The 24,344-nt window shown below is 36.6% G+C and overlaps 1 protein-coding gene across 5 annotated transcripts; it reads left to right on the top strand.

Moving 5' to 3' along the window:
- Nucleotides 1–171: 171 nt before the first annotated feature.
- Nucleotides 172–24,189, top strand: LOC141907964 (protein F37C4.5-like). Of its 5 annotated transcripts, none has more exons than XM_074797714.1 (11): nucleotides 172–400; nucleotides 1,140–1,386; nucleotides 3,934–4,151; nucleotides 6,772–6,901; nucleotides 8,358–8,441; nucleotides 10,332–10,471; nucleotides 11,182–11,229; nucleotides 16,044–16,254; nucleotides 19,163–19,402; nucleotides 19,657–19,890; nucleotides 20,177–24,189. In XM_074797714.1, the coding sequence occupies exons 1-11, from the start codon at nucleotides 180–182 to the stop codon at nucleotides 20,384–20,386; spliced, it is 1,983 nt and encodes a 660-aa protein (XP_074653815.1). In that variant the 5' UTR covers nucleotides 172–179; the 3' UTR covers nucleotides 20,387–24,189. The 5 variants fall into 5 exon arrangements, with proteins under 5 accessions (XP_074653815.1, XP_074653797.1, XP_074653805.1 ...); XM_074797696.1 differs by having other exon boundaries at nucleotides 16,044–16,287; XM_074797704.1 differs by lacking the exon at nucleotides 16,044–16,254 and adding an exon at nucleotides 13,429–13,666.
- Nucleotides 24,190–24,344: the final 155 nt, after the last annotated feature.

The raw sequence follows: 24,344 nt of genomic DNA, 5'->3' as shown, positions 1-24,344 counted from the left end.
CAGCAACCACCAACATCATCATCACATTACGTCACGTGCCTGTGATGTAATGATATTATAGATGCGGCGCGCAGCTCCCCTGTTGAGCGTTTTTCATGCAAATGATGCTATTATAATATCTTGCGAAAACGATGCCTTGGTCTCCTCGTTCTTTCACTGAGCAGTTGGATAGCATCAAAATGGCGACACTGGCTGAAGAGGAATCGTACACCGAGGAACAAACGATGGATTTGGTTGATGCCAAGAGCGTCTACGATGCTACCCGGTGTCCGGTAGAATATGTAATTGTATATCTGGACAGGGCAGAGGTGTGCAGGCTAATTAAGGCCCGATTGCGGAAGGGAGAGAATGAATTAATCGTGAAAAAACTGTCGCCGAGCGTCGATAGGGATTCGATACGGTGAGCATGTTTATTATTACAACGGTGGGCGACGCCTATTTTACGCTGTACATGGGAGGTGGTGGAATTACAGTCTACGATAATGAAAATAACCTAATTATTTACAATGTGTCACTATTTTTATATATCATAAAAATACTATCGATACCTTGTCTTCGGTAATATTCTAAATAGAATTTATACCTGTAAAATTTTTGATACATTAAAGATGAATGATGAAACGGTTGCTCTGCTGATTTGAAATCTCAATAATTTGGTTGTTGAAAAAGTTGTACACTTTGGTGGATGGTAATACTCAAATAAAATGGATAGATTATTGCCAATTATTACAAAAGAACATGCATGGCATAGGCCTATGTGAAGTTTTTTTGAGTTGATAAAATACTTCAGATATATCATATGCCTATAGATTTAAAACCTGGTTAGGCATATGATCATCAAAATATTTATAAAATTATACCAGATCAATTATATTCATCCAAATTCTGGTTCTTCAAATCTAAGGTACATTTGCACTTGAATGATACACATGAAATATCCAAATAAGGTCAAAGACTGTATCAAATTATCACTTTGATATTGTGTTTATGGTCAACTTCATGAACTTTTTGTGAACCTCTTATTTGCCTGAAATAAATGTTGCAAAGGAATTTGTTTTGAGCTTATCAAAATTGTCTAGATAGATTGCCTTCATTAATGAGTCATATTAGATTTAAAGGATTCCGTGTGTAATTTTCAGGGTTGAAGGTAAGGGGCCTGCTACGATCCTTGAAGTGATCTATCACTGTAAACCCCTGACTGATGAGGAAGATGAGGCCGAACAACGCCATTCCGATTTGGTTGAAAAATTGCACGGCCTCAGAAAAAATAAGGAAGCCATGGAAGCTAGGAAGAGTAGGCTACTTAAACAACGCGAGGTCCTCGATGGGTTCGCTGATAATCTACTCAAGCCACCCTCTGAAGATAAGAAAGAGAAACCCGACACGGTAAGGATATAATACTCGGCGGTACTCTGGGGATTTTGTCTGTCGTGAATTATTTTAATATCCGACCGACCAGATGACAGACTAGGATTCATACGCGATAACATCTTGTCATTTCCTTCTCTGCGTATTAATTTTTGATAGCCAATCACCCGTGTAACTGAAATTGATCCATTGATCTTTCATCCCCAGGTAAATTAATAATGGTTTTTTGATCTATTGACGTTCGCCGTTGAACTGAAGAATTTTCAATTGATCTCGGAATGTTATTTTTACCGATGAAATGAAATAATTTAATTCTGGAAAAGATTCGAATGGAAAAACTTCACGTCAACATCACCATGGTGACAGTCTGAAGTGTGTTGAAATTTTAATCAACTTTGATCATTGATAAATAAATTGTGAGACAGAAAGAACAGATTCCTGGCAAATGAAATTAGATCTCTCTATAAATCTCATGTCAAAGGGAATAATTCAGACCCTTGCATAACTTCCATCGATGTTCATGTTTTTTGCACTGGCACAGATGAGCCACAGTGATCAACAGCAGGATTGTCGCAGACATCGCTGGCTCCTTCATTTTAGATGAAGACAATTTGATTTCACATAATCGACATCTGTTCGACATTAAGAGACATTTTCTGCTGATCTTTCAAATTCTTATTTTGTCATCATAAACTTGTCGGAGCCATGCTATCGATTTGAAATACAAATCATACATGTAGTAACCTAGGGAGTTGATGTATGTTTAATATCGTGAAAGTTTAGCCTGAAGCATTTTATATCTCGGGTTTATGAGATTGATTTTCCCCCACTACATTATCGTGTATATGTAATACACACAACTTGTTGCGATTTTTTTTTGTCGTCAAATGCTAACCGTGTATATTCACAAGTAGTTCTCATACATACAGAATATCTAGTTCATCGCTTTCACTAATGTATTGCTTTTAAGGTAAAATTGATAGAAAACAAGTCTTATAAAGGCAACGAATAACGTACCTCTATAAGAATAGACTCTTTTCTATACTTGGAAACTAAACTCATTACCATAAGTTCTAAAGCGCATTATAGAAACGAGGATAACAACATATATATCTTAAGTGACATCATTGAGTTTTTCAATTCTAAAGCCACGAAACTTTTTCTGAGAGATAGGTTAGACTAAATCGGTCAATTTTTACTTTCTCGGTACCCAGTTGTAGGACACGACGAATGAAACTATCATTCATGCTGATGTATGATGTTTACCGTGTTGGTATTCAGTGAGGAACCCTGGGGTGTGATTATGCTAATGATCCAGCGGTAGGCTTGCCGTTAATATACGTTCACTGATACGGGCATTAATTTTTGAGGAAATCGCTATAACGGTCAACAGATAGTTACCATGGTGATGTTTGCCGTTAATGGTATAAAAAATGAACCATTCTCTTGTCAGTTGAATTTTCCTCGGGAAAAAACTTGCCTACGCGCCTACACCTTGCGAATTAGATTTTTCGATATAATCCGAGAAGATCGTAATCATTTTCCCAATTTAAATTTCTAATCAAATATCTGGAGGATGTTCTTATGGGGAAGGAAGGTCTCTTGGCAAGGTTGCGAGATGCTGTTATTCCATTGAGATGTTTCATCACGGTGAACTGTCTTAACGATTGATCAACCGTGGTTCGACTTGTGTCTTCCGCGTTATCCCGGGAATGCAAATGCCGAGATTGGCTTAATAAAGACTTCACAGTTCCGTGAGCTTAGTACGAACATGAATGGGTCCCGCTGGGGCAAGATTTTCAGTCACTGTCTGGTACGGATCTTATCAGTGTTAGATTGATTGATACCTTCAAGTAGTATTCACACCTTATCTTTATCTTTATGGAATAAGGAATGAGCGTTCAACCAGCTTTTTCGAAATGAATTTAATTGGAAATTTTAGAATCATGTTTGAAATAATGAATCTTTCATTTGGATACCAACCTTTCGATATAGAATGCCAAACCAGCTCCTCGGATTCAAAGATATTCAACAGATATCTTTTTGTTCTTTCAAATCTGTATCTTATTCATTCAAAAAAATACCATATAACAATAACAAATTCATCTTTTAAAGTGAACATTTTTAATTTTCTCTACAAATATAGAAAGTTAATTTGTCAAGCCGGAGATGCTTTGAAAAGTAATAGTAAACTTGAACTGAATATATCTATGCTGCTTCATTATAGTGAACCAATTGAGACAGGGTTCTCATTGATTAGAATAAACCCTAGGGTTTAATTACTGAATTTCTAATAACAGACTTGCTTTAATCAGGAGAGTAGCGTATATAACTTGAATGATTCATTCGCACTTGTTGGTTGAATTGTTGATGAGAGGATTCTTACAGTACATCCAGACTCACATTCAAAGACATTTCTTAATGAATTCTCGCTAAAGTGCGCGATAACATCCTAGATAAAACCAAGTGTGGGTCCTGAAAAAGTTGATTATTGAATTCATTATTAAATCCAGTTTGTGGCTAGTTGAAATAAATTTCTTTCTTATTCATTATTTCTCAATCAAGGAGACGAAACCTTATCAAGTTCAAGTGCCGAACACCCTCGATGGAAACCTTTTGGAGGGTATGGTCGGTTTCTTCGAATTGTACGAGAAACAAGCGACGCGTCTGGATGAGAGTCTGCACGAGTTGGGAATCGAAATGGAGAAACTCGAAGAGAAAATCAAGAAAACGGATGAAGCCGTTCGAGTGGCCGAGAACTATAGAGATGAGCACATGGCGAGGTAAGAGGGGGTTAGGACAAACTGCCCATATTCTGCAAAAAGGTCCACATTTCAAAAATTGAATAAAATCTTGGGCTTGTCCTATGTACTCCCGGTCCAATAGGCCTATGGGTACTTGAGGACTGGCATTGAACCCCAGAACGACCAGTGAGCATATTACGAACGCCATTTCAAAAAGGTCCACCTGGAAGGTCCGGGTCGTAAGGAAAACGAACTGCCCCTAAAATAAGTCATGCGACGAGCCTGTAAGCAATGATTGTTGAGAAGTTCCTGAAACCAGTGACGTTGCTATTTACCATATGTTGAATTGATTTATTCCATCAAGCTGTTAAAAAAAACATTTTTAATTGTAATTCATATCTTTCTCGTCATACAACTGTCGGCCTAAATTTTAGGGAAATAAAACACAATATTTCGTAATGAAAATGAGATGTCCGAAACGTGGGCATTTATGAATATTAGATGCTATCTATGCATTTGTATCTGGTTGTATAATTGTTCTAGGCTGTTGACATGATTATTTAGTAGTTTATTGTAATGATCGCCTAATTTATCGTAATTAACTATCTGAAAGCCCTCATATCTGGGTGAATCCTGACTTTTGTGAGGAGGTTTTGACCTCCAGCCAAGTACTATCTAGACGAACTGAAATTGTACATATTCAATGCTCTACATTGTATGTATCAGCATTCCTCATATGAGTTTTAGCGGATACTTGCTTTCGTATTTGATCATGTACCTTATGATAACTTCTCTTCGATCTCGAAAACGCACATGTCATATATAAATGATCGGTTGATATCCGATGATGGACGTCCTATGATGAGTTATCGTGGAACGGGTGTGCGTAATTTTGAAGCGAAACCACCATCATCCATCCTGTCCATTTCATTAAACACTCATTCCATCCATGACATTGCCTCGATTTCGATCATGTTTCCGTTCTTCGAGTGGGATTAATAATGCATGGGATTGAAGGCGTATAGTGTATACATGTTAATCGTTACTTTACTTCGAATGGGCCATCTGCGCGACGCAAGATTTATTTCTTATTAGATCATTGTCATGTCCAGAATGCAGTAATAGGGTCGTTATTGCGATAATAAGAAATGATCTGCGGCTATTAATTGAGTAATTAATTTTTTCGGATGCTGATGGCTTTTTCTGTTTGCAGTTAGCCGTTCGATAAATGACGTGGGGGTTTCTAAACCAAATAGATACATGATGAACACATCGGGCCTTGTTTTGCTCAAACATCGGCATTCTTGTTTGATTCGGTAGCACCTGTGAAAAAGTAAATAATCATCGAACATTTTTTTTCGCCGGCTCTCGATATCTGTTTACGCATCCACTTCACAACGATGTTACCCACAAGAGACAAACAAATTGAATGACGGAGCGCGCACGGCGCTTTCAATATATCGGTGGTGGTCACACGCGAACTAGTGTCATAACGATCACAATTCCCTTCAGTACAAACACAGTTCGCCGTGGTTGTATCTAATATGTAATGACTCACGATGATGATGCTCGAACTTACTATCGATCAATATCGGTAGAAAATCACAGAATGTTATGGATGGACACGAATACACGTACAGTTGTGAGGTGTCGATCAATACGACATCGAAATTAGTAACTGAAATAAGTGAATGTGTAACACAATCAAACGAGCTTGTACGCTAACCTCTACATCGCTGATCATTTCCCTTCGTTCTATTTTTCATACGGTGCTTGTTAAACTTAACAGCCATTTGTTGAATTGATTGAACGCTGATCTTTTCGACAGGTTCCTTCGATAGGAAGACATTAAACTACATTGACTGATGTCTTTCGCGTCTGTCTCGTTCAAATTTCCAATGTTTCTCTTATCTGATTGAAAAAAAAAGATCTTGAATGTCCTCGCGCCATTTGAGACAAATAGCTTCTATTATCTCTACGGCAGTAGATATGTCTCATCATAACAAATTGTTACTGTAATATCATTGATTGCACAGTCGCTAATAGCGTTTCCCATTTTGTGAAAGCGTGATTCGTTTGAAATCAGGCTTTTCTCGTCTTCGATTGTCGATGAATCATGATTCATGATTACTGACTCTGTCTCCTCGACTGTGGCTGATCCTTACGTACGTTCAGTTATACTCATCTTTTAGTTCAAGGTTCCGATTCTCATGAACACTGATATATAGCCATCTGAGATGAATATTTCATAGATTATATGGCGTGTTTCGCGTGTTGATGGTGTCTTAAAGATAGAAATAAACAGCTCATCTTCAAGTGCCATTAGCCATTAATGAGGCAAACATAGACATTCCCCAACAGTGAATACGATATTTATGTCATTAGACTGGCCACTCGTTTTATTTCGATTGTTATATCGAGGTTAAAAACTTTACTTGTACATCCTTGATCGGACTTCAAAGTTATGAATTTCTAAGACTAACAACTTAAGATCTGGAATTCTTTTCAACGAATATATCTGAACCTGATTTGAAATATTATGTTTCTTTATCCCTATATGATGGGGTGAGTTGGCCCCACTCACGTATATATATATATATGGCAGGGTATTTTATGGAAAGGGAAATCAATTATTCATTTATGTTTTTTTGAATTTCAGGGAGGTGACGATATTGATGGAAGCAGCTGAAGAGGGTGAGGTAGAGCTGTATTTGTCGTACGTAGTCACGAAGGCGAAGTGGTCGCCGAAATACGATATTCGCGTATTCAGCGGAGATAGTCGCATGAAGGTAAGAACAATCGTCGTCATCATCTATAAAAATACGTTCCATCCGTCTGTCTGTTGATGTTTTAGGAAGCGAATTCTTTTTTTGGTGATCAGCTGATGGTAATTTCCTCTTTAATAAGTATCACTTCATCTTCGGATATACGCTGAAAATGTACACTTGAAAAAAAAAGGAGAGTAATTTCGCAGAACTGTGACGATGATGTAATAGAGTTCCATCGATGACTGAACACTATTTTCTCTACCTGAAATATTAACCAGTTTATGATGTGTGGTATTATGAAAAATACGAAATGTCTATACCACTCATTAATGCTTCGGTTTCCATTCATTTTCCTACAAATTGAGGCCGTCGCTCATCACTGATGAAGATACACTACAATATAGACCTGACATATTTCATATCAGCGCTCTACGAGTTCTTTATATTCACATTGAAGGTTCGTGAATAAACAGCAATATGAAAAATCAAGGGTGATCGATGATCGATATTCAATCATAGAACAAGTGGAAGCGTCTATAGTCATAAACATCATTCGCCAAAATAATTGATGAATCTTTGTTGCATTAAGTGAAATTTAGCTTTTCATATTGAAATTTGCTATTTAGTGTTGGCTGGGTATTGAATTAGATAAAGTAAATTGAATTGATATTAGTGAAATATTTTCTTCAAGCAATTCTGCTTCGGGGCTAATCCAAGACTTAAAAAAAAGTACGTTCCCATAAACAGCTGGCTGGGCGGTACCTGAAATACGGTCTGGTATCCGAACAGTGGGGATGCATGCGCGATATCTCTTGATGCCGCAGTTGAGGATCGAAACATGAAAAGAAATTGCTGAAAAGGTGCTTTTTAAGACCCTGTGGGTGTGGAAAACTGATAAAGCTTTGATGCTTGCCTACTCCAGCTGATTAGATTTTTTGAATATATATCTATATACTTGATTTCAGCGATGTATGCACATGCATGCTGTATATGGTTAGTTTCGTAAAGCACACCACCACCACCTTGAAGAGCCTCTTAGAATTTGGACTGAGTCAAGAATGCTTAATCAATATATTCTTCGTTGAGCAGTTATCGTAAAAGTGATTTTCGTAAATGTAAATGTGATATTGATGGTTCTATGATTTGAAGTTAATTCAGTCCAAATTCAGAGTCTAATTTTCATTTTGAGGCAGATATACAGAAGTTTTCATACTCTCGCTGGCAAATTGGGACGAACGTTGAAATTGTCCCCGAAGCAATGATGATGGGTTTAGTGCTACATTATGCGATTGAAGGCATTTAAATTGCGGAAGCAATGGAATTTTCAGAACATGGAACCGTCATTTCATAAATATTGATAGACCTCTTTGATGCTAATATGATGGTTGTTGATAGTATCATTAGTGCCCGAGAGTCATTTTGTCATTGTTTCGGAATAATTGGATTAAGCGATTTTGTATATATATTCTATTGCCAGTTGCCAATTTGTTACATGATAACCCAGGCAGCGTGGGCCAATTACAGTGATTTTGAAAATATCAAAACCGATGCACGGATGAAGGTAACATTTGATCTCCTCCTTGCAGCCACACGTGTGCTCGCACGTTCAAACCAGCGTTATTGACCTGCATGGCCGATCATGTTCTGTCCTGTCTGTCTCCAAGCAGCTTACACACGCTGATCAGTCTGATCAATGGGCTAAATCCATCATCAATTGTAGAAACTACCCGTTTACATATTACTGCTGCTTATATCTCATGTTTAATCGCGACCCTCTTATATCATATCAGTTATTCCTAAAATAGAAATCCATTTAATATATATATATGTATATACATATTCATAATTTTAAATGTGCGTGGTTTTTTTTTAACGGAGGTTCCAACGATCAATATCGTAATTTTGCGTTACTTTCGTCTTCATAAAATTCATCGAATTCGTTTTATCATTTCATCGATCATATTGAAAGGGAAGGATCTATGTACATGTAATACGATGTCACCAGCTGATTATAGAAATACGAATGATTTTATGTACGTTTCGAAATGTAATAATCGTTAACGAGTAGTAGATTAATTCATATCAAGCTTTCTGATAGAAGTCCGTGGTCCTAGAATTGAACTACGAGAGCTTCTTCTTCGCGTGGCTTGGTTACAAGACAGAACTGCTCTTAACACATTTCTATACTAATAAAATGTACCCGGTTGTAACGTTGTCTGATATGAAGTGGCTGAGAAGGATGTATGCCATAGCGCATATATCTACATTCTCAAGATATAGATATAAGTACTAGTCATTTCCTTCGATGACAAGCATCCTCGCGTAACCCGAGTTACTGTACTCTCGTGTCACCGCGTTAATGTCATTTTATTGGTTTCGTCAGTTCGAGAAATGACGAGAGGCAAACATCCGCATTAGACGACGTTGTTTCAGCGCTTTATGAGAATGGTGAGAGAGAAAGAGAGAGAGACAGATAATATATAGTCAATTTATGGACCATCAAGCTTCTTAATCTGCAGATGTGACTGCGGTGGCTGCAGCATATCAGCCACCATCTTCTACCCCAATTCAGTTACCCGCTTCCAAGACAGTTTTTTTTATTGATGAAGCTACTCGAAGAATCATTATTATTCTCATTACTAATTAACTGTTAATGCGTGTATTTACCGGTACATAATACAGTTTTTTCGTTTATGTTAGTATTTTATTTATTCATATTACTTGAATATTAATTACTAGTCAATTAATAACCATTCGATTGTTTGTGAAATAGATATAAGCCTTCATTATATGCATCCTTTGCTTGCTTCCGATGAATCTACCGCATGGTATTCGGTATAACAGCTGCTGCAGTCGACAAGTAGAACCGAATCTATTTTTTACTCGATGTTTTATGAGATTTTTCATTTACAACCGATATTCATCTGCGTAGAGAATCAATTTAATCATTTGCTTTTCCGCAAAATTTCCGATCAAGGCTGTGTTTTAATACCGCTTAAATTGAAGGCTTATACATCGTATAGATACTTTAATGTAACTAATAGAAGTTTGCATGGTGTTCTAAACTGTAAGAAAAAAAAACCAATTCGTAACAATGGATAAGAATAACTGAATACCTTGCCGTCTTGATGCGCAAATAGTTTTTCATGAACTTCTTTGCAGCTGCAATAAAAATGACGTAACTATAAATTTGAGTAAATTTACTGCAAGAACAGCTTTGTGGCTTCATTTCCATTTAGCACTTTAGCTAGGAACGCATTGGTATTTCTGTAGTGAATGAAAAATGCAAATGGAATGCAAAAGAATGCTGAATTTCTGCATTAAATTTCCCGGGAATCAATGCATAAATATGGCTCTCACTGGATGATATGAACCATAACCGTACGATTTTTCAATATTTACCGATGATGTGAATAACTCAACTCGTATTTCATGATTTTATGTTTTGTAGATAATTTATTACGGCTTGATTCAACAAGCCACCGGTGAAGACTGGGACGACGCCAAGCTGACTCTATCGACCGCGATGCCTAGCGTCGGCGGTACGGTTCCCGATCTCGGAACACAGCGCCTGTTCTTCAAACCTAAGTAGTAAGTATAAATGATTCTGCGGCGCAAACAATGTTACCTCAGTCTACGGGTGCAGGGGGCAGGGCAGCTCGCTTTCACGGAAATAAAACAGTGCCACAAATATTTTGATGCATTAAAGCAAAGATCTAGATGGATGAGATGTGGGAATTATCGCGTAATAAGAAAGTGTGTTATTATCCGGAAATGTATGTATAAAATACAGTCTGAATTTATCACACTGTGGATACAGATGCTTCATGTAAATATGTATGGTGGAGGAATTTTTCCTGCAAAAGCTCTCCGGAATTTTTTCAACTTGCATCGCAGGTTCTAAACACACCACATGTTTGAATTTTTTAATCGATTTAAGTGCATCAGCAGGCGTTTCTAGAAGGCTGACTGCAGTAGAATTCATTTACAAAAAGATGATAATGATTTAGGCTTAAGATGTACCCAGACCGATCCAAAGAAAGCCAGTTTCATAGTATTGGGTTTCAACTTTAGGTTTTTGTGTTATACGATCAAAATATTAGCAAAATTTAAATCATGAAACGAATAATTGTACCACAGATATGTTTAAAAAAGGGCCTGGAGATCATAATCAATGATGGATGACTAAGGCTTTTATCACGGGGGAAAGATGACGGAGGCGCTCTCATCTCCCTGGTATTCACTGCAGGCTATACGTATATATAGTTATATGACACGAAACTAACAAATGCATGTTTCAGTAATGTTAGCGAAGCCCTAAAACATCTTGCGACAGCGTCCACATCCGGGTAAATGAACATTTTATCATTTTTTTAAAAAACCGCTTCAACTAATTATAATCTCCGGCTATCTTAAACTAACCACGCATACCAGTAATTACCACCGGTCCCCGCGTCCCGTGCAGTCCCAATTTCCATCATATTTATCGTAAGATCAGCATTTCCCTTCGACACGGCAAACATTTGATTTTGCGTCGATTATTGGAATCTGGTGACGCGCGAAATCGTGGAAACTGTTAAATCGATGAAACTGTACAAACGTAGACAGTTCACGCCGACTATAATGGCGGTGGTGATGGCTATAAATTGGATGGCTGCGTTACCGAGCGCAGTCGCTCTAGGAGCTTACCTGTCTCCCGTAATTCGCGTTATTCATGTCATGTACGACGACGCCACCGACTGTTCGTCGCGTCGCCATGGAATTCTTTGCATTACTCATTGCTCATTAACTGTTAGGTCTATTTCGGCTGTGTTGACGAAACTTCGACGGGAAGCTGCGAGGCATTATCAGCGATGAATGCGACGCTGCCGTCAAACATGCGCGCTGTCTCTTCTTTGTTACGACTTTTGTAACTTGATCGTGTTACATGATGTCGGATAGAGATTAGCAAAAAACAAATTCGTCTCCTTACGTAATAATGGTAGCATCCTTTCAGGAATATCCGCGTGGCTTTCTATGGTTTTTGAGCTCGGAGTTATGCAATTGTATAAGGTTTTGGGTTTCCGATTCATAATTGATTAATTCACTGGTTTCGGATACATTTCTCTTTGATTTAACGTGGAAATTGAGTCATTTGTCTGTAAAATTCACTACATATACATATCTTACTCTTTATGTTATCGTCGAAACTCTTTCACTCGGCAGATAATACATGAAATGTGCATTATGATTAAACGAAAGGCAGGACATGTTTTCTCATGCAGCAGTGATTCTGCTAATGTATATATATATATATATATATATATATATATATATATATATATATATATATATATATATATATATATATATATATATATATATATATATATATATATATATATATATATATATATATATATATATATATATATATATATATACTATTTGATCCGTGGCAGTATTTTTACTTGCCTGAAATGCTAAAAGAATTGCCGATACGAGCTCTCAAGCGAAAATATACATTAGCGAATACCCACTAGTCATATTTTTGAAAAAAGATCTAAATTGGTTAGATTATACGACCATGTATTGGCTGCGCGTTGGGGTAATTGATCAAGTAATTATTAACGTTCGTGCGTTTAGTGCGATATAATTAATCTCGTACTGATCACGTTCGTAAATCTGTGAATTGATCGATACAAAGAGTAGAGTACATCGTTCATCTGTCCTGGCAGGGATTCAATCCTGATAGAATCAGAGATTCGGTTGTTCCCTGATTCGTAGGTATGTCAGCCCTGGGTTCCTACCATGGCCGGCTTGGCAGGTGTGTGTCATCGAGTTCGAATCCCCTATTGAAGGATTATTTTCAAACGATGAATCCACATTTTCTAACAAAAAACCTTTATAATCAAGTGTCGAGTGATACCTGTATTTTGTCATGATTCATTATGGGGAGTGAAATACCATACATTTGCATAAGATATGATTAAGCGTTCTAATGAATCGTTGTATAATGAGCTCGCTAAACGAAAGCTGGTACAGAGATGCCATGGACATTTATTAGAAATAACTATTTACTTATACCATCGATTTTCTGTCTTGAACATATTGCCCGCGTCAATAGCCTCTGTCTGTAATGACTACGGCTTCAATGATACCAGATTTTTCCTGGATCGATTATTTTGCCAAGAACGTCAATAAGTTATCTATCAGTCCAATTCACAATCCGTTTCGAACATCTCTCTCTCTCTCTTGCCACCAAATTCCTGATAGTACATAATACCTTACAGTTCATTCATTAGAATACTTATTCCGTGGTATAAGATTCGATGAGACAAAAAAGAATTCTCAAGATATCTTCAATATGTGTATCTATGATAACCATCTCTCTCCTGGAAAAGAATGCACTTTTATCTAATATCTAGTCTTATCGTCTTTATATGTTTTCATATCTATACCATGTGTATAATTACATTTACCAGTTTATATAAGTATATAACTTCAATGTCTGAATCTATATATGATCGTATGGATATTACCAACTTATGAATTATTGTTTTAAACAGCGCATCATTGACAACTGCCGGGATTAATGGTCTCAATGAACCTATGTCTCCTCGGTCGGAGAAAGGAAAGAGCGTCAAGCAAAAAAAGAGGCCGCAGAGCGCATTGGTGTTGGGCACCGCCTCGGGCGAGTTCAGTCGCTCGTTCGACGAAGCCTTGACTCTGCCACCGCCCGACGATGGCAAAAAAGAACAAAGCTTCAAAGATACGTTGACCGAGTACCAGGATATGCCACTGGAGGTCAGAATCCCGAGAGAAATTTTTGGGAAAAATAACCCATAAAACTGACTTGGTTCCCTCTGTGATGGTACCTACACATTGCTGCGTGTGTTTACAATGCGCTCATAGCACTAAAGATGAAAGGTTATATTTATGCATCGTGTGATTTTGCTCTGCATCGTGTGTGTTTACCGATAACTGATTTCTATTTCAGAAATTTTTACTGTTATTACACAAACACGCTATAAATTCATCGATATTCGGTGGGAGTTTCGTATCGATCGTCGGTGTATCCGTAGCGCGGCGAACAAGCGCTGCAATCGCTGAGAACAAAGAGCTCAGCGATATGTCATTGAAGGCGTTGTTCAGATTCAAAAGTGGCTCATCATTGGTTCGATGTTATTCGGCGTCCTTCGAAACGACGTTCATTCTCGGAAATGATGAACATACGCATACCTGAAAGTGCCTGGCCACATCTCTGACTAATCTAAAGAAAAATGAAGGAATCTGATTGATTTTAATTTGTTGAATCATCATTAATTGCCTTTCGTTGTATGGTATTTGAGAAAACGCGAAAAAATGCCGTGAATCATTGCACTGGCAGAATATCTATGGTCTTTTTTCCTGGTGAAAAATTCTGATCTAGTGTATGCTGTCTAGTCCTGTGTCATGTCAATAATACATCAGCTAAATTAATCTATCTCTAAATTGCCCATTCATTTGGTAAAACGTGGAACATCCAGACGTACAAAGCAGACATGAGCCAATTGTGAGTCACTCGGTTTTTCAGTACAATTCAAGCGCTTCCTGATACCTTTTAATTCCACCCCTACTCAGTATAAATAAGGTATTTCTTGACAATGCAGTTACTGCAACAAGCGAGGTGCTGAGTCAGTAACTGCTGTTGATGTCATATAAAGACTGTTGCTATGGTGAATTCAGGTTCAATTGCTGGGGAGAATGACGGGCGGTTTGTCCACCGGTGCGTTTATGTACGAGTATAGGGCAGAGCGTCGTCGAGGGTCGGGACGAGGGCTTGATTTATTGCTGATTGTCATCGTGCGGCGTGCAAGAAATTCTATACCATCAATTCGCCATAAATCGGTGAAATATTGCAAATAACCGCTAGGAAAGGAATCACGGATTTCCATATTGATTTTGTCAATAAACCGCCGACGGTTTCAAGATGATATAATCGATACAGCCAATCTTTGAAGAGAGAGAAGACTTATTCAATTAGTCATTGAGAGAACATGTTACAGTTAGCCATACAGGGCTACGTATCTTCCTAAATTCCGCCGTTATTGAAATTGCACACAAAGTATTACTTTTTTTTTACTTTTCCTAATTTGCTCTCAACTTCGCTAGCTATTATATATTATATGGTGGCATGTTATACAACCACTATTATCATTATCATTATCGCTGCTGTTGCTGAACTGCTATATTTTTTCTCGGCCAAACTGTGCACCACGAACTATCACAACTCTGTCTCTCTATTTCCCGCTGCTTGGATTGAATGTCATCGTATTTATTATGATTTTTCGGTGTCGGGATTTCATTTTTTTTTCAATGCAATTAATAGATAAAATCAATTGTTGTTTTATTGTGATTATTATTATTATCATTATTATTATTAATATTATTATAATTATTATTATGATTATCAAATATTTACATCAAGGTGTCAATATTTCAACGATATTTCATTTGAATATTTTGAAAAACTATATCTTCGTTTTCAGGGTATTTTCCGATTTAAGTTGGTAGATGTTTTTGATGAACAGTTTGATAAAGAACAAGCACATAACCGACTGCTCCTTTCATCTAGTTTGGAATTATAGCCTACAGCGTTTTGAATTAGTGCTTGAATAAATTCAATCATTCATTCTCAGCTGAAGTTTCAAATCGCTGCTTTTCAAAGTTACATCCAGGGTCACAGATGGGGAGTTGATGAAATCTTATCGAGCAATCGGATTTAATCCGGTTTAGTGCGTTCATCCTGAAGGTTATTTCTCCAGACTCAGTAGCATTGTTTGTGCGAGTACCGATTTAATCGAACATCTACCTTCTTAAAAAGTCGCTACTAATTTTTATGTTTTTTTCAAATACTCGTATTCTAATAAAAAGCCCCTTTTAAGTAATCCGTAAAACAACACTGGCAGCCTTACATGTACGCCTTATCGTGAAATATATTTGTTTCAGATTCATTACATTTTAACCCTTTAATGTGCTGTTTTTACGCAAGACGACGAGTGATAAATCGAATCTAATTTCTCTTCGCTACATGTTTTACCGACGGAAACGAAAAATGAATTTCGTGCGTAAAACATGATGTTCGAATTACTCATTAACTATGCATGTAGCTTCAATGCGTGCCCTTCTTTTCTTTCCAAAGCGATTCGCCCTACGCTACGCTGCGACGAAATAAAACACGAAAGCCCAACAAGAAAGTCGGCCGCGCGTGGTCGTTCCACGCGACGAAAGACGAGAAAGCGTTCCTCAAACAATACGGCTTGTTGTCGGACGAGGAGTCGTCGGCTAAAGAAGACGAAAAAGACAAATCGGAAAAGGACGATAAAGATTCGTCGACGAAGGAAAAGGAGAATGTGAGCTTTGACCTGGATAACCCTCACCTTGAGGTCAGAGTTGATGCAAACATCAGCACTCATTATCACATTCGTATATCGCTCGCTACGCCACCATAGATTAGAAAAAATAATGTTGTTGTCAGTAGTTAATCGTAGATGGCGCTTTGTTACACGCAGATTGATCAGTAGTAGCCCGGGCTAGCTTCGAGTATCGAGTAACAAACCCCCTCCCCCGCCGGAACAAATTACCCCCTACCCCCTCTGTTTTCTAGAAATTACCCTCTCCTCTTCCGCAAGAAAATTCACCGGCAAATGCTTTTAGTTTATGACGGCGTTGTTGTGCTTTTCGTGCTGTGTTTTTTATTTATCTGAGCTTTGTTGAAACTCTGTAATCTCTGACTACCCTCCCTTCCTCGATGATATCAGTTTGTTCCTCGCTCACTTCCTTCAATGTTACATTTCATATCAGTTCTCAATTCAAAAACTCAAGCAGATACTGTTGAAGTCTTTATTTTTATATAATGTTGAGGTAACCATAAAAATATAAACTGTATTAACCTAACTATACTACAAAACTGTTTTCTATAGTGAATACAAAGAATGATTTTCTACCCGCCAATTCTTATGCTCGTACAACTTGGATATCTCTGAAATTTAATTGCGTTAAGAAGTTAGCCTTTCTGCTGATCAATTTGAGGTGTCATTTTTTTTCATTCAAATATCTCAGTATAATGAAACATACATAGTGTTAAATTTCGATATTTCGTTTCCGATCTAAATTTCGATATTATTTTCGTTCTGGATGTCGTATTGTGATATTATCATTACCGTATAAGTTTAATTTGACAGTTTTCTTGGTGGCAAGCATGCATTTTGTATTACACACTCGAAAATAAGCTCTGACCTCACAAATTAAGTGTATTGATTACTAGAAATTGTGTTTTCTTGAACAGATTATCAGAAACATTGGGCTCTTTGTCCTACAGAAATGCATCTTGATGGAAAAAGAATGAATTTGAGGGGGCCTTTTCAAGGGGAGCCCGATTTTTTGTCTGGGAATTTTTACTTTTTTATGTAAAAGATGTTTTCCTAGTTCGACCATTATGGTAACTTTAACTGCACAACTAAGTAAAATTTCGATTTCCTCAAATATCCCTCAGTAATAACGAGGGCATGCTCGTTATTATGTCCGATTTGTTCTTGCTTTGATAGCCATCTTTATAGCCGCTGCTGATCGATGTCAGGAAATTGTGTAGCGATAAAAAAAGATTCTTTGTGAATATTTGCACTCGGTAGATTGCGGCGCATAGCATTGATGTCAGTTCGCGGAGTCGACGTTTGAGAGAAGCTTTGCTCCTTCCTCCTCGACGATGTTTTCAGTTGTTCCAAATCGGCTTATGTCGTTTGCGTTTTAGATCGATTGTTTTTGAACGGTGTTTTTCATTTAATCTAAAATCTATAGATATTCAGTTGATTCAACCTGTAATAATTCCACAACATCCATTTCACTGAATTTTTATATATGCTGAATGATTTTCTATTTCCATCACGATGCAATTTCTCTTCTTAAAGTCTCATGAATTTTGTATATAGTTACACCATAGTCGCGTGCCCCTGTAATCTGCTAGTTAATAATCTAGATGATATGAATTCAAATCAACATTGGACATAATTCCATTATAGTGATTATAGTGCACAATTTCCTTTCTCTATTTCCTTCTTCAAACTGTGCATTATTTATGATTACGTTTCGACGCATAAAATGACTTGTTTTAATCAGCAAACATGACACGTACATTCTCCTTACGCAGCCTTGAATAAATGATGGTCCAATGAACAGGAAAAAGTGTAGATATATACATGTATATGTACCGATATGCGACTGACATGGAGAACCTTTTTTTTTTAATTTTTAGGGTAGATTATTAGGTTACATATGTGCCTTTTCTTACTTTTACTTCATGCATATTTAAGTCAAATCAAGTGTCAACTTAATGCTTGATTTATAATCGGTTGTTATTTTGTGATTGGCATGAAAAAAAGTTTTTGTGATTTCGTAGCTTTCAATGTACTTGCCTTTGTCTCTGCACATCTATATGATAATATTTATATCTATCTATACTTATATCTAGACTAGCGTAACGAATAATTACTCTCGTTAACCTCTATGTGGCAGCACAGTCTAGTGCGTAAGCGCCACACGATCACACAATCATTGGTTGGGTAGAATTCGATTGGGATAGGGAAACTAAGAGTGATAATTGAAAAGTATTTGATGTGGATTGTGCCATTGTTGTAAGATAAAGCGATGTGTGGGTACCACAGATGAAGCCATTCAATTTTTAGAATGTCTTTCTTCGATTTTCGTATTTTTGGGCATTTACATTAAGCTATGCGCAGTTGATGAATTCAGAAGTGGAGGTTGAGATGTGTAATGAGAACCTTTTATACGAGAAATTCAATTTTGCTGTATTGCACTGGATCTACCGGTGGTGTGAAATGGGAGTTATAACCGATGGAATGATAACATTTTTGAAGTCGTAAACATGTTTATGATGTCTGTTCATCGAATTATGAGTGCACCTCCCAGCCAACTTGTAAAATTGCCAATTTTCCCAGACCGCACGTCATATTAGTCTGATAACTAAACCTGTCTGCATCTTAATGTAAATGCCTTGTAGTTTTGCATGCTAATTTAACTGAAAATTTCATCATTTTCATAACTAACAATTGAAAATCAGTCTATAATCTCTGATATATAATGTTTATCTCCAATATCTTTTGTATATAAAATGAAATGCAATTCATTTACATTATCTCAATACTTCCACTATAAAAACTAGATATAATTGTGCCAAACCAAAATGATGTTCAGTCGGAGTGATTTCATTTCGCTGATAATTATTGTTTGATTACGTTTGAACAGGTAAAAGAGAATCTGACGAGTACCACGTACGAGGTCGTCAGACGTCACTGTATCCCGTCTGATAACATAGCGCATCGCGTGTCGATCGCTATCATCGACCTGAATCCGACTTTCGAATACGAGACGGTGCCGAAACGTTCGCCGTACGCTTACCTTCGAGCCAAAGTGAAGAATACATCCCCTTACGCTCTGCTCGCCGGACCGACTAGCATATTTCTAGATAATAACTTCTGCGCAAAGGTAAGAAAGAACTAAAGAACCCTCAGAAGCACCTTGCATGTAACTTTAACCCAGGGGCAGGTGACTGATGCACAAGGTGTAAACTTGTTGTTATGATATTTATGTGGAAATAAATCATATGATGAAAAAATATTTTTTTGGAAACTAACGTCCTTTGATGACCTCTTTTATATCATTCTGCACCCATTTAGGGTGGAATTTCAATATTTTCAATGTTGACATTAGATTGTTTCTCTTCGTTCAAAAATCAATAGGCAGATATAAAGGCAGTCGCTCCGCAGGAAGATTTTACTTGCTCTCTAGGAGCCGACCACGCGGTGCAGATAGCTTATAAACCTCTTCATAAATATCGTGAGAGTAGTGGAGTCGTCGGTAAGAACCTGATCATCACTCATAAACAGACGATCGATGTCAAGAATACGCACAACGAAGCTATCAAAATCCTCATTATGGACCAATTACCTCTAGCTACTGAAGAGAAGATCAAGGTGAGCTAGCAACTATGAAAAAGGTCTAGAAGATCAGAATTATAGGGTGACAAAAATGGGATGCCTAATTCATGTATGATCAATACCTCCAAAACATTGTGGCGTTTATATAGCTATGTCTGTAATGAAGTATTGACATAAAATTGAAGATTAGTTCTTTATTAAGCAAATCATTGGGAAATTTGGTGATATCATAGCAGGATTTGTTGACGCTTGTGATGATGCCATTGCGTCAATTAAACCGAGTATTAACCAGGATTCGATTATTCTATTTGAAAACCATTAGGTCACTTTGGTCGAGCCAGTGATTAAACATCCGGAGAAGTACGATCGATCCAAGCAAGTGAGATTAAACAAATTCAACAACATCGAATGGGATCTCGAAATTCCAGCTAACGAGTCGAAGGAGTTGACGCTGAAATACACCGTCGAACATCCGACAACTGAAGAAGTGGATGCTTCGGTTCTACATCTACCCCATCCACACGAAGTCTAGTCATTCCACATGTTAACAAGAGCGAAGAAGAATATTATTCGAAACAAGTTATTGTCTTCCCTTGTGGGACACGAGATTTATGGTTTAAGGAAAGAAATAGTACGCGTGTAGCCTTCAATATAAGCTTCTAATATAGAACAAACTTGAAATGAGTGCATTTAAATACAAGGAGGAAACCCCTTGAAAACAACCAGGTTGTACATTAAAAGATATACGAGACAATTAGGAATTGCAAGTTACACACGGTTATTATCAATCATAACTACAAAGCTGCTTAATGAGATGAATTATGAAAGAATTGTATGTTTGTACATGTATATATATATCTATATATTTTTACAAGTACTTCTGCTGATTGAATTTCAAACTGGCCTCTGTTATGCAGTACCGGATTTTAAGAATCGTAAGGATCTTGGTGCGATATTTCTAAGTCGGATTTTATCGATTTGAAGGATAATCTCATATATTTCTAAAAAATTTTCCAAATTTCATGATTTTGAAAATTCGTTATGAACTTATGTATGGGCGGAAAAAGTAACTAGATATTCTTATATCAGGAAATATTTATTTGGATAAAAATCGGTGGCTCTCCGTCCAAGAAGGATTGACAGTTTACTGCATAGCTTGGATGTTTGATTTTTAAAGCGATGATTACGCAGTTTTTTGCCATATTGTGTGAGTTCCATCTGTAAAAGTACTGCATGTATGTTGATATCGGTATAAATCGTTTAATTGAAAAAATTCGCATTCTCAGGGCAGCATAATATACCATCATGATACGTAAGATCTAGGGCTTTTAGAATTATTGTGACGTGTATAAGATCATTGTGTTGTCATCATCGAATGAGACATTATCAGTTGTCGAGATAGGTTACGTTCAAACCTTATGGTGGTGATTTGTCGAGCAAAATCCATCTCGAGAATAATTTTCATGTTCGAAATATTGTACTTTCCTTAAACGTTTATGACGCCGTAAACAACTTAAATTTCATGTGTCTGAAATCAAGAGAAAACAATTTCGTGTGTAAAAGTAAGAAGCTCCACGTGAGCCCAAATAATGTTGTCAATTACATGTGCTTTTAAACAGAGCATTCGGTGTACATTTGATATCCCAATCCATGCTATATCATATCAGAATTCATTTCTGACGTTCGGTTTCGACTAATAGCAGGACTGGGTGTATGTACGCATGTATGTGTGTGCTTTTTTGGGTGGATGGTTTGCTATTCGATGTACAACTGGGAAGCACTATTTCCTGTATAACTTAAACCCCTCCCTCTGAATGTTTCCTAGCAGTGAACGGTGCATCGCGTTCTTGGTTTCTTCACCACTGAAGTAGAAAAATCGATACTACGATGTTGGTGACCCAAGAAATGGCTGTCGTTTCCATAAAAAGGAAATGCTCTCAAAAACTATCAATTCACAGTCTATATTCATGTTGCTTGTATTACATGTTGCTATGTATACTTGAATGTTGAAAATTTCTGGCTTGAGAAGGTTGTTGAATTTGTAATCATCGATTTAATAGAAATAAGTCATTTCTACTGCTTTTATGGTTACTAAAATAAATAGCAGTTTCTTTGCTATAATTTTGTATTACAATAATCAAATTTGCAAACAATTATTTACAAGTATTGAGTGATGTATAATTTTTCGAAAATTTTCAGTATATAAGATAAACTTAAATGGCAGCGAAAGTACTTATATTGTATATATGTAATAGCCTGCAATATTTTAAAACACAAATATATGGAATGGAATTATAAAAGGAACATCTGCATTTAGAATTAAAATCAAAAGATTTTAGATCAAAATTTTTCATTCATATTTCTCATGAATTTCAGTTGAAGTAGTTGGAATTACTTACTTGAGTTGATTCATTACCTATTCAGAATCTGGATAGATTGTGCACGATTCATAATTATTCGGTGAAATAATGAAGGATTTCTATTTGAGGTTGATGTGTATTTTGTATCATCATTTTGATAATCTAGGTAGCTAACACATCAGTAAATTTCGATAGTGTGAATATATAATATGTTAACGCGCAGCACTCGCATGGTAAATGGCTGAAGACGAAGTTTCGAAAAAAATTATTTTTGAGATTAGCAGCGTCACTAAATGGTGCCAAGTATTTGTTGTCATTAATTGTATAGTCTATAGATTGTAGCCTCTGCAAAGCTTTTATCCCATCAAAGATTTTTCAGTGAGTACCAATAATTTTTCTAAAATTGATATTCACTGTGTTCAGCGAGTTTTCACTGTAACTGAGAGTAATTTCTATACCTTCGGTAATAGTGTTATAGGGGTACCGGAGGTACATGTACTCTGAGATCATTATTTGTGAAGATCTTATTTGTTCTGCTTTTTGAATCTCCCTCAACAGCTAACATATTGGGACCAGCTCATCTCAGAAACTTGACGTGGGTTTTTTTTCTTAACCTATGGACTCTTGAGTCCTCGGTTTTACAATAAATATGGATAGCTTTGAATACTTGCCTTAATTATTGTAATCAGTAGGTGTGTGACTAACAAATTGTTTGGGTTACATTACACTGTTCCCGAATCAGTTTACTGACCTTATACACCTCATTCTGTATAATAAATACAAAAAAGTTTGTGTGCTACACCTTTATTTAGTACTTTAATTATCTTAACGTCTTAGAATTTTCGTACGCTTTCTCAAGGGAAAAATCTAGTCACAATTTGATAATATTCTTGTAACGAGTCAGAAGCTACAGCCATGAAATACTTAACCTCCGTATGGAATATGGATCGAATTTTATTTTAGTTTGTCAAAAATGTTTTAGTACCGGTATATGTTACAAGTGTCGATAGAATTTAGGCCGTACTGTTTTTCGTATCGATTTTTTCGCCTAGGGTTGAATGGAACGAATGAGTGGGAACATGGTTTTTGCCACTGGAGCGGGATGGCAGAATTTTTTACTGAAATATTTGAGACCAATATGCCACTTAAGTGGAAGGTTGCTATGCAATCTGTTCGTGATGGAACTGTTGAGTCTGTGACACAGAGGAAAAAATACTCTTGTTGTTACTGAATTATTCAGTGTGTACACATAGCTGCTTTTTGGTGCTATGCAGTTTTTCTACTTACAATTTGTTACATGTACGCGGAACTCCGACTTATAGATTTTATGATTATATTCTATTATAGTAGTACATGACTAAAAACACTCTGGTTTCACAAGATTTAGCATAGTTTCCAAAACTTTTAAAAACAGATTTCCTGCATACTTTTCGGCCTTTTCTTGCCTCTAATAACCAACAGTAAAATATTTTTCCTGAGATTTTGATAAAAATGTATTTTTGGGCTCATGAGAAGATTTTCATGTTTGGAAAAAGATATCTTCAAATTCGACGAATCACTTTTCCGTAAAAATGTCTCAAAAACCGAAGATATCATAGTCTTTATTTACAATAGAGATATGCGTTTTTGCAAAAATTGCTTTTAAGTTTATTTGGTTTCTCTTGTAAAAATTTCTCAATATTTTGGCATAGATGTAAGTTAGGGAGAAAAGCATATTCTTTTTGAGGTCTTTTTAACAGCTTTTAAATATAAGGGCAGTTTTTTTTATACAACAGTGCGCCGGGCGTAAGAAGCCAGTTCTATTTAAATACCGATGAAAATGTTGAATTCATGCACAAAATGATTTTGTTCATTTTAATATAGCACTTGATTGTATTATAGTATAAGTGTTAATTCCATAATTAATATAATGAAATATAAATATACATATACATATATCTATATATATTGTGCTAAGTTTTATGTGGTATAATAAATGTGCTATATATAATCAAGATATAATTCTTTCTTACTTCGGATCGTTGAGAATATAACGTATTAGAAACGACTGTAATACAACTGCCAGTCCGCAATCGTCCATTGACGGCTTGATCAATTTTAAAAAGAGCGCCCTAATTGTCGATATACGTA

This window comes from Tubulanus polymorphus, chromosome 1, assembly GCF_964204645.1.
Source record: "Tubulanus polymorphus chromosome 1, tnTubPoly1.2, whole genome shotgun sequence".
Lineage (NCBI taxonomy): Eukaryota > Metazoa > Nemertea > Palaeonemertea > Tubulaniformes > Tubulanidae > Tubulanus > Tubulanus polymorphus.
Note: the sequence above shows the minus strand (reverse complement) of the source record. Positions and strands in the feature narration are given on the sequence as shown.

What these genes read in the sequence shown, in the direction of transcription:
- LOC141907964 (XM_074797696.1), top strand. Translation starts at nt 180, where the DNA reads ATGGCGACACTGGCTGAAGAGGAATCGTACACCGAGGAACAAACGATG. An exon ending in AAACCGATGCACGGATGAAG is followed by an intron (nt 8,442 to 10,331) that starts GTAACATTTGAT and finishes TATGTTTTGTAG; the next exon opens with ATAATTTATTACGGCTTGAT. An exon ending in TGGATAACCCTCACCTTGAG is followed by an intron (nt 16,288 to 19,162) that starts GTCAGAGTTGAT and finishes ACGTTTGAACAG; the next exon opens with GTAAAAGAGAATCTGACGAG.